The following is a 19,642-nucleotide window of genomic DNA, read 5'->3' on the forward strand; positions in this document are numbered from 1 at the left end:
TTATCACCTCTTTCCTAGACTACTGCAGTAGCCTCTCAATTGATCTCTTTGCTTCCAGCCTCTCTCCTCAATTATCTATCCTTTAAGCAGCTGCCAAAACAATATCTGACCTAAGGCACAAAGCAAGCCATAGCATTTCCCTAAGCTAGAAGCTTCAGTAGAAGAAAGGATAAAACATAAACTCTATTGTTTATGCAATCTGGCCCTTCTTTCTCATCTTATTATATAAGACAAGAGACTTCCATTAAATGTCATTCCATCTTCTGTCTCTTTGATTTTGCTCATGTTTGCTGCATGTCCAAAATTCAGTGCCACCTCCCTTCAGACTCATAGAAACTCTAGCTTCCTTCAAAACTTCAGCTCATGCTACCTTTTACAGGAAGCTTATTCAGATTTCTTTCCTTCTGTTCCCTTCTCTAAATGAAAATATCCTTCTAAATTGCTTTATATGTATTTTTAAATGTGTCACCCTCAATAGAACATAAACTTCTTGAGAATAGGGGTTATTTCATCCTTATCCTCAAATCTACCAAAACTAGCACACTTTCTGCTACCTAGTAGTGTTTGGTTTAGAAAAGATAATAATGATAATGGCTAGAACAAGTTACCTCATATTTTGTTTGTTTTCGCTGCCAAGGAGAATGATTTTTGAAATGGAAAGAATAGAATAAAAATGGCTAATAGGTGGTTGAAACTCAAGATAGAAAGAAAACACTTCTCTGCCCTTGACAAGACAAGATCAGATTACAGCAAACTAAATAACAATGTTCTGAAAGCACTAGAAGATGTGAATGTTATGTATCTGTGATCTTTGAAAGATTAGGAAAAAACATAACAGAGGAAAGGTGGATGCTTCTATTTTTTATAAAAAGGAAAAGAGTAAAGTTTATAAATGATAATTTTTAAATTTCTTTCTAAAATTATATAATATATTATTGAATAAAAATACAAAATTATGCCAAATTTCTTAGATATAACAATACAATAACATTTTATTTATAATAAAACATTTATTTAATCATTATTATGTTCATTAAAGGCTTAAAAGTGTTCATTAATGATATTCACAACTCTCATAAAGGAAATCCAGTACAGAGTCTATATTGAAGAGAAATTATCTAAAATGCTTGGGTCTTCCATATGATCCTGCTTGTGAGTCATACTATGAAGACTGCAATAAGCCCCAGAGAATTGTAAGACCTTATGACTGAGATCAATAATCAGAACAAAAAGGTCTGACAACTATTCACACAAGAAAATCGAGTGGATAAAGAATATCTATTATTGAAATTATGATATGTAGTTGAATGGACAGTGATAGATGATGATAGATAGATGATAATGAACTGACATAAAAACAGATCATTTTGGACAGACACAGCAAATGGACAGTGAGCTCTGCCCATATTTGAAAAGGAAAAGTGTTGTCTCAATTGCCTTTGGGAAACTGCAAAATTACTTGAATGAAGTCAATCTTCTTAAAATAAAGGTCTATGCCTTTAAAGTGAATTTTTTTTCAATGTTATATGACTGTAAGGTACAGAATGCTGTATTCTTCATATAAATGAAATTAAGGATTACACAAATGTCACTGGAGAGGAACTTGAGTAGATTACAATAAATTACATATTAGGCAAAAAAGAAGTGGAAGGAAGTATGACATAGAAGAGATAAGAAATAACCAAAGGACATCCTAGGTGTCCCACTGTCAACTTTTATACCAAGGAAAAAAGGAAGCTCTTCTTATGATAAATTTATAAGAGGTCTTGAAAAAGAATGGCATAGGATGGATAGGTATGGATGGGTGATGATCTACATCACTAAAGGGAATACTCACATCATGGAGAGCAAAGGTCTATTAATATTTGTAAATTAAAGAAATAATGAATATCAAGTCCTAAAGAAAGAAATTAAGTTCACTTAAGGCTAGATTGGCTTCATCAAGTCCTGCCAGCTAACTTCATTTCATATTTTTGGACATTTACTTTGCTATATATTGGAGAGATGTTGTAAATAATTTGCCTCAGTTTCAATGAAGCATTTGTCAAAGTCTCATGATATTCATGTGAACAAAATGGAGAGAATTGCACTATATGACAATACATATGGTCACGTTCAAAGAAGTTTATATAGCTGAACACAAAGAGTAAGTGGTCTGATATTAACTTGAAGTTTCTGATGGATTACCCCAGAGATATGGCCTCGATCCTGAGCTCATTAAGTTTTATCGGTGAGTTTAATAAAGGCACAGCTAGCATACTTATAATTTTTGCAAATAATACAAAACTAGAAAAGACAAATGACATGTGGGATGACAGAGTCACCATCCAAAAAATTCTTAATGGATGAAATCATTGAAGTGAATCTAATAAACTGACATTTAAAAGAGACAAATGTAAAATTTTCAATTCAGGTTCAAATCAGCCTCACAAGTACAAAGTGTGGGTAGGCATAGCTAGGAAGCAATTCATTTGAAAAACATCTGGGGCTTCTGGTGAATTATAAGCTCAATATTTGACAGTAGCATGAGATGGCAGCCAAAAAAAGCTAATGGAATCTTAGGCCATGCTGAGAGGTATTATATACAGAACTAGGAAAGTTTTAATATAACTGTACATTATGCTTTAGGCAGACCAAATGTGGAATAGTATTTTTAGTTCTGTGAAACAAATTTTAGAACAGCACTAGATGTAGGGGACCGATATGGGGGAAAGGCCTTAAGACCATGTCATATGAAAATCAGGTGAAAAATATGGCGATGTTTAGTCTAGAAAAAAGAAGAAACACAATAACCACATTATAGTATTTGAAGGGCTATTATATAGAAGAGAGATTGACCTCAGAGAGCAAAATTAGGAGCAAAGGATAGAAGTGGAAATGCAGAAAATATAGTCTTTGATATTAGGGGAAATGTCCTAACAAGCAAAGCAAAACTAATGTGGAATGGTTTCTCTTGGAAGAGAGTAGTCTTCTCAGATGCAATCTTCAGGCAAAAGCTGAATGAGTATTAGGCATATTGTCAAGGGAATTCTTTTTAAAGGTTGAGTTATACTAGATCTCTTTCAATTATCATTCCAAGAAATATTTTCAGATAATTCCAAACAGATTTTTCTAATGACCTCAATGTAATGATAGTACAATAAAATACATCATTTTTATTGCTTTTCCCATCTGTTCATGAATATTAGGTATGTTTCTTCAAGATCAAGGAAAACATATAATATTCATATATTCTTCCTGGTACAATTTCTTCCCATAACACTTCCATTTAGATCTTCTTAAATTCCATGACCTACTCTTTTACTCCTCAGACATACATACATACTGAAGGTCACACCCTATATCTCACCATTCCGTATAAGTATTCTGCTTATTTAATCAAATCTCTGACATTTCACTAACTTCCCATAATCCATTATTAATTCTTTCCATATGCCTCAACACTCTTAATCCTATTTTTCCCTCACTGGGACCTCAAATTTCTTCACCCCCTCATTACCCTACTCTGACTCCATTTTCCTTTCCATCTCTATCTCAACTCCAAACTTAAAAAACTCCAACTCACACTGTCTCTCTCACCCTCATTTCCTGTTTCCAGTCATATTTTGCCAAACCTTAGCCCTCAAATTCTGGACCTCAGCTTCCTTATCTTTAAATATGCCTGAAGGCAGGATTCTTTTCCTGAGATCTAAAATTCTGCAAGGGACAGGCAAAAATCTTATTATTCTGTAACCTTTTTTACTGCATAAAGATGATAGCGTTTACTTACTCAATTTAAGAAATTATTGTCCCAACTGAATGTCATTCTCATTATTTATTTTTTCCTCAGACTTTGTCACAATGTAGTGCTTGCCATGTGTTTCCCCTATTTGTAACTAAAATGCCACATGTTTCCATATTTCAGGTAGATGACCTTAAAGCCAAACTGGCTCTCCAGGAAATAGAGCTCAGGCAAAAGAATGAAGATGCAGACAAACTAATTCAAGTGGTTGGAGTGGAGACAGAGAAAGTGAGCAAAGAGAAATCCATTGCTGATGAAGAGGAGCAGAAGGTAGCTCTAATCATGTTGGAGGTCAAGCAGAAGCAAAAGGATTGTGAGGAAGATCTGGCCAAAGCAGAGCCAGCTCTCACAGCTGCCCAAGCAGCTCTCAACACCCTCAATAAGGTAGGGAAATCTCTTCAATGAGTTTCATAATCATTCAAAAGAGTTTGATCTAAGTTTCCACACAGGAAAAACCAAATAAATGAAGACTAATTAGTGTCCCACTAGGATATGCAGATTAATACACTGAGAAGTGTATAGGTCTTAGATAGATACAACAGATGAACACTGAACATGATCTAGGATTGAATTCTATGGAAGAGAACAAACTTGATTGCTTTGGAGAAGTTGGGCAATTTTTTTAAATGACCTAAAAATTTGCCTTGACATAAAGACTGAACTTTCTAATACTTGCTTTTTCCTCATTATGTTTATGACTGAGAAGCTGAGATTTAATGATTTAGTTCATCCAAAGATGGAAAAACTGATAAAGGTGCCATTTGCACTAAAGGCACTGAAAAAGGTCTAATCAAAAATATGTAGGATGGGCAGCTAGGTGGCACAGTGGATAGAGGACCAGCCCTGGAGTCAGGAGTACCTGAGTTCAAATCTGACCTCAGACACTTAATAATTACCTAGCTGTGTGGCCTTGGGCAAGCCACTTAACCCCATTTGCCTTGCAAAAATCTAAAAAAATAATACATAGGAAAAGAAAGAAAGCTAATTATGTAGCAGGAGGGAGCCAGGTATGCAGAGAAGTTTTTTTTTAATAACCAGCAGCACAACTCTTTTTAATAATATTTCATTTTTTCCCAATTGTATATAAAAACAATTTTTTTTAATTTTGAGTTATAAATTATTTCCCTCTTTCCTTTGCCTAACCCAACCTGAAACAGGAACCCATTTGATATAGGTTATATATGTCCAGTCACATAAAATATATTTCCATATTAGTCATATTGTGATAGAAAATAGACCAAAAAAAGAACAACTCAAATAAAGGAAGTAAAAAAATACAATGCTTCAATAGACATTTAAGCTCCATCAGTTCTTCCTCTGGAGGTGGATAACATTTTTTATCATGAAATCATTTGGAATGTTACATGATGCATTTTTAAGGTTAATCTTCATTATTAACATTGTATCCATCACTTTATTAAGTCTAGACAAACAACAAAATCTAATTTATAGGGGTAGAGCCAAGATGGAAAAGTAAAGGCAAGGACTTCCATGAGATCTCCTACAATCACTGGTTCCAAATACCTTTAAATAATGATTTTAACTAAATTCTAGATTGGTAGAAACCTCAAAAAGACTAAGTGATTCAATTTTCCATCTCAAGACAATTTGGAAGATCTGAGGGAAGTGTCTGTTACACCAGGGATAGAAGGGGCCAGCAGCACAGCTCAGGCCATGCCAGAGCAAACTGACTCGTCATTCAGGAACAGACCATGGTTGTATCTGGGTCCGTGGCAGCAGTGGTGGTTTCAGACCTCTCAGTCCAGGGATTGCAAAAAACAATTGGGAAGGTCAGCAGGAAAATGCTACTGTACCAGGATGAGAGGGGAGCCCAGTCCAGCACAGACCTCAGTCCAGATCCCCAAGAATCCAGGAGCAAGTCTTGGGAGCCACCCTGCAGAGAGCCATCAGGAAACTGCTTCTGGAGTGCTCAGCCCAAGGGGATAAGGAGGTCTGGGGAAATTCCAGAGATCTCTTTTGCTATCCATGAGGCAGGTCTCTGTTGGTTTGCCCCTACTCAGATCCAGGTCACAGTCTAGGTTCCAGTCTCAGGAAAAGCAGTATAAGCACAACAGAGCTTACTGCCTACAGTGGAGTAAGGACTTTCCTCACAGTTCCAGGACAGAAAGGAATGCTTGTAATTATTCACAGACCAAAGCACAGTTCAAGAGTGCAATCACATAAATAACTGGGCAAAAATCAACTGCTCATGGATAGGTAGAGCTAATATAATAAAAATGACAATTCTACCAAAACTAAACTACCTCTTTAGTGCCCTACCAATCAAAATTCCAAAAGTACTTTAATGAGTTAGAAAAAGTTGTAAGTAAATTCATATGAAGAAATAAAAAGTTAAGAATTTCCAGAAATTTAATGAAAAAAAGTGCAAAATAAGGGGGCTTAGCTCTACCTCATCTAAAATTATATTATAAAGCATCAGTCATCAAACTGTTTGGTATTGGCTAAGAAACAAAATGGTGGACCAGTGGAATAGACTAGGTGCAATAGCAGGAAATGATTATGGTAATATGCTGTTTGATAAACCCAAAGAGTACAGCGATTGGGATAAAAACTCCCTCTTTGATAAAAAACTGATGGGAAAAATTGGAAGTTAGTATGGAAGAAACTTAGATTAGACCAGCATCTCACACCCATTACCAAGATAAGATCCAAATGGTTACAACATTTAGACATAAAAAACAACACTATAAGCAAATTAGAAGATCAAGGACTAGTTTACCTGTCAGATCTATGGAAAGGGGAGCAGTTTATGACTCAGGAAGAGTTGGAGAACATCACCAAAAACAAACTAGATGATTTCGATTACAATAAATTAAAAGGCTTTTGCACAGATAAAACCACTGTAACCAAGATCAAAAGAAATGTAGTAAATTGGGAAACAATTTTTACAACTAATGATTCTGACAAAGGACTCATTTCTAAAATATACAGAGAACTGAGTCTTATACTTTTTGTTTCTTCCTTAAGGATGTTATTTCTCTCTTATCACACTCATTTTGGATCAATGTACCACATGGAAACCAAGTAAAGACTCACAGATTGCTTTCCATGGGGGGGGAAGTAAGATTGGGGGGAAAATTGTAAAACTCAAATAAAATCTTTAATAATGTAAAAAAAATAAAGTTGGCAAAGAACTCTAAAAAAAAAGTGCAATCACAGCCTCTTATAAGATCTTGGAAGAACTGAGAATTTGCAGGTCCCCGGGAAGTATCCCTGAAAACAATTGCAAAAACCCTCAAGAGTTTAGGAGTATGTTCTCCACCTTGGAAGTAGAGCCCCACCTTAACAAAGAGTTAAATTCATGTCATAAACTGGGGAAATGAGCAAACAACAGAATTTTATAATCCTAAAATAGACAATTGCTTTGGTCCTGTGGAACATCAAAATAGACACTCAGAAAATAAAAAAAGTCAAAGCTTCTACATCCAAAGCCTCCAAGAAAAATGTGAATTGTTCTTGGGCTATGAAAGAGCTCAAAAAATATTTTAAAAATCAAGTAAGGAAGTTAGAGGAAAAATTGTGGAGAGAAATGAGAGCAATGTGGGAAAATCATGAAAACCAAGTCAGCAACTTGGTGAAGGACACACACTCAGAGAGAGAGAGAGAGAGAGAGAGAGGACATACTGAAGAAAATAACATCTCAAAACAAGCATGGGTCAAATGGAAAATGCAGTCCACAAAGCTAATGAGGAGAAGACTGCCTTAAAAAGTAGAACTGGTCAAATGGAAAAGGAGATATAAAAAAGCTCTCTGAAGAAAATAAGTCCTTAATATGTAGAATTGAGCTAAGGAAAACTGATGACTTTGTAAGAAATCAAGAAATAATATAACAAAACCAAAAGAATGAAAATCTAGAAGAAAATGTGAAATATCTCATTGGAAAAACAACTGACCTGGAAAACAGATCCAGAAGAGATAATATAAAAATTATTGGACTACTTGAAAGTCATGACTTAAGAAAGAACCTAGACATCATTTTTCAAGAAATTATCCAATCACCACTACTATTTAATATTGTATTAGAAATGTTAGCAGCAGCAATTAGAAAAGATAAAGAAATTAAAGGAATTAGAATTGGGAAGGAAGAGACAAAACTCTCACTCTTTGCAGATGACATGATGGTCTACCTAGAGAATCCCAAGAAATCATCTAAAAAACTACTGGAAACAATTAGCAATTTTAGCGGTTGCAGGTTATAAAATAAACCCTCATAAATCCTCAATTTTTCTATATATGTCTAGCAAGAAACAGCAGGAAGAGCTAGAAAGAGAAATCCCATTCAAAGTAACCTCAGACAATATAAAATATTTGGGAGTCTATTTGCCAAGACAGACTCAAAATCTTTTTGAAAACAATTATAAAACACTACTCACACAGATTAAATTAGATTTAAATAACTGGACAAATATCAACTGCTCGTGGATAGGTAGAGCTAATATAATAAAAATGACAATTCTACCAAAACTAAACTATCTGTTTAGTGCCCTACCAATCAAAATTCCAAAAAATTACTTTAACGAGTTAGAAAAAAATTGTAAGTAAATTCATATGGAGAAATAAAAAGTCAAGAATTGCCAGGAGCTTAATGAAAAAAAGTACAAAAGAAGGTGGCTTAGCCCTACCTGATCTAAAATTATATTATAAAGCATCAGTCATCAAAACTGTTTGGTATTGGCTAAGAAATAGAGTGGTGGACCAGTGCAATAGACTAGGTGTAAAAGCAGGAGATGATTATAGTAAGCTGCTGTTTGATAAACCCAAAGAGTCTGGCCATTGGGATAAAAACTCCCTCTTTGATAAAAATTCCTGGGAAAATTGGAAGTTAGTATGGAAGAAACTTAGATTATACCAACACCTCACACCCTTTACCAAGATAAGATCCAAATAGTTACAGAACATAGACATAAAAAACAATACTATAAGCAAATTAGAAGATCAAGGACTAGTCAGATATATGGAAAGGGGAGCAGTTTATGACTCAGGAAGAGTTGGAGAACATCACCAAAATCCAATTAGATGATTTTGATTACATTAAATTAAAAAGGTTTTGCACAGCTAAAACTAATGTAACCAAGATCAAAAGAAATGTAGTAAATTGGGAAACAATCTTTACAACTAATGATTCTGACAAAGGACTCATTTCTAAAATATACAGAGAACTGAGTCATATTTTTTAAACAAAAAGCCATTCCCCAATTGACAAATGGTCAAAGGATATGCAAAGGCAATTTACAGATGAGGAGATCAAAGTAATCTATAGCCATATGAAAAAATGCTCTAAATCATTAATTATTAGAGAAATGCAAATTAAAGCTTCTCTGAGGTACCACCTCACACCTCTCAGATTGGCCAGTATGACCAGGAAGGATAATGATCATTGTTGGAAGGGATGTGGGAAATCTGAGACATTATTACACTGTTGGTAGAGCTGTGAACTCATCCAACCCTTCTAGAGAGCTATTTGGAACTATGCCCAAAGGGCAACAAAAATGTGCATACCCTTTGACCCAGCAATACCACTACTGGGTCTATACCCTGAAGAGATGAGAAAAAAGGGTAAAAACATTACTTGTACAAAAATATTTATAGCAGCCCTGTTTGTGGTGGCAAAGAATTGGAAATCCAGTAAATGTCCTTCAATTGAGGAATGGCTTAGCAAACTGTGGTATATGTATGTCATGGAACACTATTGTTCTATTAGAAACCAGGAGGGATGGGATTTCAGGGAAACCTGGAGAGATTTGCATGAACTGATGCTGAGTGAGATGAGCAGAACCAGAAAAACACTGTACACCCTAACAGCAACATGGGAGTGATGTTCAACCTTGAAGGACTTGCTCATTCCATCAGGGCAACAATCGGGAACAATTTTGGGCTGTCTGCAAAGGAGAATACTATCTGTATACAAATAAGGAGCTGTGGAGTTTGAACAAAGTGCAAGGACTATTCCCTTTAATTTACAAAAAAACAGATAGCTTATTGTCTGATCTTGTTACATCTTAGACTTCTCTTCTCTTTAAGGATATGATTTCTCTCATCACACCCAATTTGGATCAAGGTACAACATGGAAACAAAGTAAAGACTGACAGAGTGCTCTCTGTGGGGGGGGGGGAAGCAAGATTGGGGGGAAAATGTAAAACTCAAATAATATCTTTAATAAAAATAAATTAAAAAAAAAAAAGAAATTATCCAGGAAAACTACCCTGATAGCCTAGAAGCAAAGGGTAAAATATAAATTGAAAGAATCCATTGATCACTTCCTAAAAGAACTGCAAAATGAAAACTGCCGGAAATATAATAGCCAAATTTCAACAATCTCAAGTCAAGAAGAAAATATTGGGAGCAGTCAGAAAGAAACAATTTAAATATCATTTAGCCACAGTCAGGATAATACAAGATTTAGTAGCTTCTACATTAAGAAATCATAGGATTTGGAATAAGATTCTGGAAGACAAAAGAGCTAACCAGCAAAACTAAACATCTCCTTTCAAGGAAAAGATGGACATTCAGTGAAATAGGGGACTTTCAAACTTACCTGATGAAACAATCAGAACTGGACAGAAAGTCTGATTTTCAAGTACAGGACTCAGGTCGAAGCATAGACAGGAAGGGCAAATTATGAGGAATTTAATGATGTTGAACTGCTTGTATTCCTGCATAGGTAGATGATAGTGATAACTCATAGGAACCTTCTCATTTATAGGGTAGTTAGAAGGAGGATATATAGACAAGACTCAGGAGAGAGTTGAATATGAAGGTACAATATATTATAAAGAGGAAATTAATGGGCAAGAAAGGAATTTACTGGGAGAAAGGAAAAGGAGAGGCTGAATGGGCTAAATTATTTAACATAAAAGAGGTAATAGGAATTGGTTCAAAGAGAGAGAATAACATATACACTCAGGATAGAAATCTGTCTTATCCATAGAAAAATGGGAGAGGAAAGGGATGGGAGAAATGGGGCGGGGGGGGGGGGGGGGGGGGGGTAGTGTAGGTGATAGCCTGAAGGGAAGATCATGGGAGATGGTATTCGGATGCAACACACTTTTGAGGAGGGACTCAGAGAAAGGAAAGAGAATAGAATAAATGAGGGTGGGTAGAATAGGATAAAGGGAAATACAGCTATTGAAACAACTTTCTCTGATAAAGACCTCATTTCTCAAACTGAGTCAAATTTATAAAAAATAAGAGCCATTCCCCAATTGATAAATGAACAAGATATATGAACATTTTTCAGATGAGGTTATCAATGTAATCTATTTTTTTTAATCTTTTAATGCCCTGTCTCACTATTGATAGGAGAAATGCAGATTGGAACAATTCTTAGATACTACCTTATACCTATTGGATTAACTAATAGGTCAGAAGGAGAAAATGACAAATGTTGGAAGGGATGTAGGGAAATTGAGATATTGATGCACTATTGGAGGAGCTGTGAAATGATTCAACAATTTTGTAGAGTAATTTGAAACTATTCCCATAGGGCTATAAAACCATGCCTGCCCTTGGCCTAGTAGTGCCACTGCTAAGTCTATATTCTAGAAGAGATGAAATATGGGAAGAAAAGAAACTATGTGTACAGGGATATTTACAGTAGCTCTTTTCTGGTGGTAGGGAGCTGGAGATTCAGGGGAATGCCCAGCGGTTGGAGAATGGCTAAACACGTGCTATATGGTTGAGATGAAATGCTGTTCTGTTATGCAAAATGATAAACAGGATGCTCTCAATAAAAAACTTACATAAGCAGATGCAATGAGAATTGTACCCTATACAAAGTAACAGCAATATTTCTGGATATGGAATGAACTACCTTTTCTCAGCTATGTTGTGACCCAAGAGAACTCTGATGGACTTATGATAAAGAATGCTATCCCAAAGACAGAGTTGATAGTGTCTGAATACAGACTGAATACTTTTTTCACTTTATTTTTCTTGAGGTCTCTCTTTTTTCTGTGGTGGGGGGAGTATGTTTACTTTTACAAAATGACTATTATAGTAATGTTTTTCATGGCTACACGTTTTTAATGTACACCAAGTATCTTGCTTTCTCATTGAGGGGCAATGAGGTGGGAGGAAGGGATTTTGGAAATAAATGTTGAAACCTGTTTTTGCATGTAGCTAGGGGAAAAATTAAAAAATAAATTAATTTTTTTTAAAAAAACTGATTTGTAATATGTGGCAATTTCCAAGGTATAAATGCTCACACTGAATTCAAGCTGCTTCCAGCACACTCCTGGAGTGAAGCATGACAAAGGTCCTATTTTTAATGTCAAAAAGTAGAGAAAGAAAGGTTCATATCACAATGGTCAAATCCTCTTTTGATTTTATGGAAGGATATGGATAATAGTTGCAGAGATGGGCAATCTGTCCTATTGGTTAATGGGGGAGAGTATCCAAATCATAGCAAATCTGTAAGACCATCTATTCAATTATAGATAATCCATAATTCTGAGTAGTGATAAGACTATAGCCCACTAATTAAGGAATTATAGCCCCTTGAAATATTGACCAAGTGGAGTACATAGCAAGGTTGGTAAGCAGGAGGGTGAGGACTAAAGGTTATGTCTTATCAGGATCATTTAGTCAGTAAGTAAGCATTGACTGTATATTATGTTCAAGGCACTATACTATACAGTAGACTACAAAGAAAGGTAAAATTATTGTCCCTGCCTTCAGCTAGCTCTAACATTCTAATGCAAGGGGCAACATGCAAATTACTATATACATATAAGATATATGCTGTGTAAATGGAATATGATCCCAGAAAGAAAATACTGAAAGGTGAAAGGAAGAAAAGAGATCCCTTACAGAAAATTGAATTTAAGCTGAATCTTGATGAATGTCAGGGAAGTTAGGAGGAAGAGAACATTCCAGTCATGGGAGACAGCCAAATGGAAATTTACAGAACTGGGAGATGAAGTGTCAAGGGTCAGGAACATCAGGTGGATCAATGTAGTTGGATTATAGCCACTGTTATGTGGAATAAAATATAAGAAAACTGGAAAAATGAGGTCAAATTTTGAAGGACTTTAAAATGCCAAAAAGAATATTTTATATTTGATGCTAAAAATAATTGATGTTTGTTGACCTACACTTTAGGAAAATTACTTTAAAAGATGGATTAAAGATGAATTGGGGTAGGGAAAGATTTAAGACAGAAAACCAATTGCAGTAGTTCAAATGTGACATGATAAACTGTGCTAGAGTGATAATTGTTTAAAGGAGAGAACAAGAGATATAGTAGAAATAAAAAAAATGACAATGGATTGGATATGTGGAGCAAGTATAAGAGAGGAGTTGAATATAACACTGAATTTCTTTTTTTAATTAAAGATTTTATTTATTTTGAGTTTTACAATTTTTCCCCCAATCTTACTTCCCTCCACCCAATCTGTCAGTCTTTATTTTGTTTCCATGTTGTACATTGATCCAAATTGAGTGTGATCATCCTTAAGGACGAAACAAAAAGTATAAGAGATAACAAGATCAGACAATAAGATAGCAGGTTTTTTCCTAAATTAAAGGGAATAGACATTGAACTTTGTTCAAACTCCAAGGTTCTTTATCTGGATACAGATGGTATTCTCCATTGCAGACGGCCCCAAATTGTCCCTGATTGTTGCACTGATGAAATAAGCAATAACACTGAATTTCTAAGTGACTGTGAGGATGCTGGTTCCCTTCAACAGTACTTGGAAAGTTGGGAAGAAAGGGTGGTTTGGAGAAAAAAATAATGAATTCTGTTTTGGATATGTTGAGCTTGAGATGACCTTGGGACTTTCATTTTGCTACTGATGTTCAATTTAGTCTTTTTGTTAGCTTTCCTTGACTTCTGATCATAAACCATGTTTAAAAAAAAATCCATAAATTTTGTGTTGGAAAATATTCAAAAATTTCTAACCCAATATCCAATTTCCAATAAAATATCCAACAATTTTCCAAAATATCCAAGAATTCTGAGAGGGAAATTGAACTTTATGAAATGTGCATTTGATGTCAAAGAATCTAGATGAGCTAGGAGAATGAATTAGAGATTCATGTATAAGGATTGACTTGTTCTGCTGACTTCCAGTCTTATATCTCCAACTGCCTTTCATATATATCAAATTGATATCCAATAGACATCTTAAACTCAGCATGTCCAAAATTAAAATCATTCTCTTTCCCCAAATGTTTCTCCCTATCCTAACTTCCTCATTACTGTTGAGGACAACAATCTCCTCCCAAATCCTCAGATTTTCAACCTAGACATCATCCTAGCCTCCTCATTCTCTCTTCCCATCATCCCCCATGTCTTTTCTGTTGCCAAGACCTGCCAAGTTTATCCTAACATGGAGAGAAAAAGATTAAAAAGCAAATGAAGCTCTTTCTTTAGAATTTTCTTTAAAAGTTACAAAATCATCACTTACATAGATTTTCAGACCCAACTAATTGAACTATCTTTAGTCTCACTTGTACTCATACACAAGGGATTATACTTTAAAACCTACACTTGTTAGCACAGGGACTTTCCTGAACATGAACTTTTGTGAACCATTTGTATTCATGTCCTTCTATAATAACTATGTATGTCTAAATGGAAATATTTTCTCTAGGTGGAGCTTTATATGGTATGAATAAAACCTCGAGTCTAGGCAGACAGCTGGAAAAATATGGTTTCCTGTCTTGCAAATCTCTGTATAGAAAAAATAACACTTTGCTATCAAGACTGTCAAGTGTAGTTAGAACATCCCATGGAACAAAGCAGTTTAATTAAAGAGAATAAAGTTTAGTTGGGTTATAGGATGGTTTATTTGCATGTAGAATGAAAATTAATTTATAATAATCCTATCTTTTATTCATGACAAACTACATATTTGGAAAAATGTGAACTTCTGTTTCCAGTTGAATATGAAATAATTGCATATTTTTAATGGGCTGAGAGTTTGTGGAAATGTTGAAAATACATTGCTGATTTTCAACTAATCATTCAGGGAAATATGTGAAATCACTAAGAGGTTGCCATTGATTTCCCTCTGATGAATCATGATGTTTAAAATTCAGAAGACTGCTTCAGGCTTCAGAACTGTTCTTTCAGACTTATAACTCTGGAGCTTAGCTTCATTAGTGACTTGGTATTAAAGCAAACCCATTCATTTACTTCTGACAAACTCTTCTCCTTTCAGACCAACCTAACAGAGCTCAAGTCCTTTGGCTCACCACCTTTGGCAGTCAGCAATGTCACTGCTGCAGTAATGGTTCTCATGGCCCCTGGAGGGAAAGTACCCAAAGATCGAAGTTGGAAAGCTGCCAAGGTTACCATGGCCCGAGTTGATGGTTTCCTGGACTCCCTAGTGAACTTTAATAAAGAGGACATACATGAGAATTGTCTCAAAGCAATCCGACCATATCTTCAAGATCCAGAGTTTAATCCTGAGTTTGTGGCTTCTAAATCTTATGCAGCAGCTGGTCTCTGTTCCTGGGTCATAAATATTGTGAAATTTTATGAAGTATTCTGTGATGTGGAACCCAAGCGACAAGCCCTGAGTAAAGCAAGTTTGGATCTTGTTACTGCCCAAGAAAAATTGGCAACCATTAAAGTCAAGATTTCTGTAAGTTGAAACCAGAACCCTCTTGAAATTATTACTATTGTTACTTCATTCAGAAGCCTACCATTTGCCTTTATTTTTTTAAGTGATGAAAATACAAGGACAAAAACATACACTGTGAATAGGAAGATAAATAAATATAGATAGACAGGGGTGGCTAGGTGGCACAGTGGATAAAGCACCAGCCCTGGAGTCAGGAGTACCTGGGTTAAATCCAGTCTCAGACACTATTTAATAATTACCTAGCTGTATGGTCTTGGGCAAGCCACTTAACCCTGTTTGCCTTGAAAAAACCTAAAATAGATAGATAGATAGATAGATAGATAGATAGATAGATAGATAGATAGATAGACAGACAGACAGACAAATCACACATTCTGGAATTCTTATACTAATGACATAACAGGACAAAGTGATATCTGATAGATGAGGGTAATAACATCTGAAAGAAATCAAGTTAGTCTTCCAGGAGAAGGTGACATTTGATTTTAACTTTGTAGAAAGCTGAGGAATAAGAGGAGGGATACATTCTGAGTATGGGAGACAGCTTGGGTAAAAGTACAGAGACAGACCATGGAATGTCTTGTATGAGGTGTGTGTAAGGAATGCAAAGGGAGTAATAAATTATAAGTCAAGAAATATGAAGAAATTAAATGCCAAGCCTTTAATCTCTCTACTCTTATGCATGTTCTTTCTCACTTCACTTTCCTCCATATCTACATTCCTAAATTTAAGAACTTTATACTGTCCTCTCTTCTGAAGTTCCTCGCCCCTTTATCTTATCATTTGTTCATGCTTTGACAAATTAAGACCCTGCCCTACTCCTATAATTTAGCCCCCTTCTCATACCTCTATGCAGTTCAATGAAACTGTAGAAAGTTAGACAAGTATATTGACCAGAAAAATTATGGAACTTCAACTGGACCCTCACTTCAACACAGCAATTTTTAAAAATCTGCCCTGGCTAATTCTCTAACTCCCTCCATAAACTACTCAAACTTTTCCTTTCTCGAGTCTCCCATACTTCCCTCTCCCCTTTTACTTCACTGAGAAAATTAAAACTATTTAACATGACATTGATCTCTTACCCTTCTCTTCCTCTCAAAACCCCTTAACATGATGCCCTATTCCTTCTAATCTCTAATCTAATCATTAATCTCTAATAATGAAATGATCCTTCTTCTTCTGCCATACTCAACTTTTCTGTTTTCAAATGCCCTCCAATCTTCTTCAACAAATTGACCCCTCAATCATCCCCCTTCCTTTGAATCATATAAAATATTTGCTATTTTGTTTCTTTTTAAAAATAAATCTATCTTTTCCACTACTTTGCTCTCAACCCCCATTGAACAATTAAAACAGTAAATATATGGAAAACAGAGTTGTATACTCTAGCAAAACAATTTTATACATTGACCTTATTTAAAACTGTTTCTTTCTGCATTTTAATTTTATCAACTTTCTTCCAGAAATTCAGTATATGTCTCATGTTCTTTCTTTTGGACACTTGATATATCATTTTGTAGATCAGAATTCTAAAGTCTTTTAGAGTTATTTTTCTCTATGTTATCATTGTAGAAATTATTCTTCTAGTTCTACTCACTTTATTCTCCATTAGTTCATAGAAATCATCCATTTTCCTCTGAAACTATTACTTTATTTCTCTTGGCTCAATAATATTTCATTATATTTGTATATCAATTTGTTTAGTCATTTCCCAAAGGGAGGACTTCTCTTTTTTTCTAATCTTTTGACAACCACAAAATTAGCTGTTATAAATATTTTTATAGTTTTAGATCTTTTTCATATAATTGCTGATAGCTTGAACATCTTCTGTTGAAAATACCTGTTCATGTAATTAGAACAAAATTTATTTGCTGGGAATAACTCTTGGTCTTAGACATTCTAATCAGTTCCCTATATCTTTTGGAAATGAAGCCTTTATCAAAAAAATTTGCTGAAAATATTTTCCCCAGTTGCTTCTCTTATATTATAACATTAGATTTATTTGTGCAAAAATTTAAATTTTATATAATCAAAATTTTCTATTTTATTTTATGTGATCTTTATTTATGAGAAACCACTGGAATTTATTGAATGAAGAGATAGGAGAGAAGTTTAACATAGTCAGACCTGCATTTTAGAATTTAAATAAATATTACTAAATTAGGAAAAATTAGAATAGCTGGTTTTTTAGAGCCTATTGATATAATCATATGGTTTTTATTACTTATTCAGTGCTCTCTTTCCTTTCAGGTTTATTACTTTTTTTTTTTAATTTTCAAAATTCCTACTAGGATTTTTAGCAGAGGATTTTTATTGGTTCTTATTCAACGTTTTTTTTTTTGCTTCATACCCAAATTCAATGATTTGTTTTCTCTGTTTTATTGGTGAAACATTTAGAGATATAAATTTTTTCCTCAGGACTGCTTTAACTGTATTCCATGTTTAGTTAGGTTGTCTCATTATTGTCATTCCCTTTGATAAATTATTTTTGTTTGTATTACTTGTTCTTTGACCTACCCATTCTTCAGAGTGAGTCAGTAAATTTTTGCCAAGGACTTACTAAGTTCTAAGCTGTAGGGGGAAATGAAAACTTTTATCCCTGCTCTTAAGGATCTTACATTCTAATGAGCAAGACAAACTGGAAAAGTAGAAAGGTGTTTTGAAGAGATTTCAATGCCAAAGAAATTTTTATATTTGATCCTGAAGATAAGTGAGAGCAATTTAAGTTTTTTACATAAAGGGATGACAGGGCTAAATGACTTGGCTAGGCTAGCACTTTTGGGAAATGACTTTTATTTTGAGTGAAGGATGGCTAGAGTGAGGAAAGACTTGAGGCAAATCAACCAGAAGGCTATTATAGCACAATGGGTAAGAAGTGAAGAAAAAGAAGAAGACATATATATGGGAGATTTGATGAAGGTAGAAATGACAAGAGAGTTTCAAATTGAATATATGGAGCAAGTGTGAGATGACAAGGAGATCATGAGTTGATAGGGTAGGGGTATTCTAGTTAATAATATGGAAGTTTGAAAGCAAGGAAGGCTTTGAGTGATATATAACAAATATTGTTTTAAACATGGTGAGCTTGAGATGCCTGAGACATCTAGTTTAATATGTACAAAAGGCAATTGGTGCTAAGAGAGTGTAGCTCAGGAGAGAGGTCAGGTCCAAGAACAAGAGCTTCATTTTTCATCATTCCCCTTCTTGTGCTTTTATAGTCCAGTCATAATGACTTCATTTCTATTACTCATACATTGCATCTTATATCTCATCTCCATGCTTTTACTTTGGCTGTCCTGGATAGCGAGTATATGATCTTTCTTCATCTCTGCTTCATAGGATCCTTTACTTCCTTTTAAGCATCATGTCAAGTACTACCTTCTACATGAAACCATCACTACTAGTGTGCCCTATCTCCTTAAACTTTTTTATATTTATTTCATATTTATTCTGTATAAGTGTATTTTCTCCCAATAGGATATAAGTTCTTTGAACAGAGAAATTTTCACACTTTCTTTTGTCTCCTCAGCATTTGGCATGTGTTGTTTGATAAATGCCTCTTTCTTCATTGAATCAACATGATGAAATCATAGAACTTTGTCCATTGAATAGAAAACAAATTTATTGATGCAGGAAAATTCCAGTGATTGAGAGAATTAGATATGCCTTTTGTAGCCTATATAAAAACCATGTTAACCCCATTTTGAGACAGTTGACTATTATCATCTGGAAGCATGTAATTGAGCCAAATCCAGCTACACAATCAAGTGAAATAAAATTGGGTCAATGAGAAGACTCCTTCTGAGTCTAAGGATCTGGTTCTTTCTGAATGGATAAAGTAGTGCTCTAGATGAATATTTCATCTGAGCTAGAAGCTTACAACAACAGACTTTGGCCAATGATTTACAGATCCTAGGTTTCTGGTCACCTTATGGAAGGATGTTAGCTGAGTCTAAAGATGGAAAGAGTAGAAACAAAATCCAAGTCACAGAGCCACAAGACTTGCCCCAGAGAAGATGCAAAAGATCCTTAAGAGATGAAATGTTCCAAGGGGACTGGTGAGAAGATATAACAAGAAGATATAATGGGAGGTCAATGGATCAAAAGTTTAACTTGCCTTAGCCATGTGTGTTCTCTACATTTTTGCTCCCTCCCCTTATGAAGTCTATGGTTATATATTCTTTTTTTTTCAGATTTTTCAAGGCAATGGGGTTAAGTGGCTTGCCCAAGGTCACACGGCTAGGT

At 34.8% G+C, this 19,642-nt stretch overlaps 1 protein-coding gene across 1 annotated transcript in view; it reads left to right on the plus strand.

The window, feature by feature from the left end:
• The window catches only part of DNAH9 (dynein axonemal heavy chain 9), a 546,775-nt gene that overhangs the window by 385,876 nt on the left and 141,257 nt on the right, over nucleotides 1-19,642 (plus strand). The window contains exons 46-47 of the mRNA XM_074225133.1: nucleotides 3,905-4,165; nucleotides 14,969-15,394. Coding sequence (XP_074081234.1) covers nucleotides 3,905-4,165; nucleotides 14,969-15,394 — 687 coding nt within the window. The remainder of the gene's footprint in view (nucleotides 1-3,904; nucleotides 4,166-14,968; nucleotides 15,395-19,642) is intronic.

This window comes from Macrotis lagotis, chromosome 2, assembly GCF_037893015.1.
Source record: "Macrotis lagotis isolate mMagLag1 chromosome 2, bilby.v1.9.chrom.fasta, whole genome shotgun sequence".
Classification (NCBI taxonomy): domain Eukaryota; kingdom Metazoa; phylum Chordata; class Mammalia; order Peramelemorphia; family Peramelidae; genus Macrotis; species Macrotis lagotis.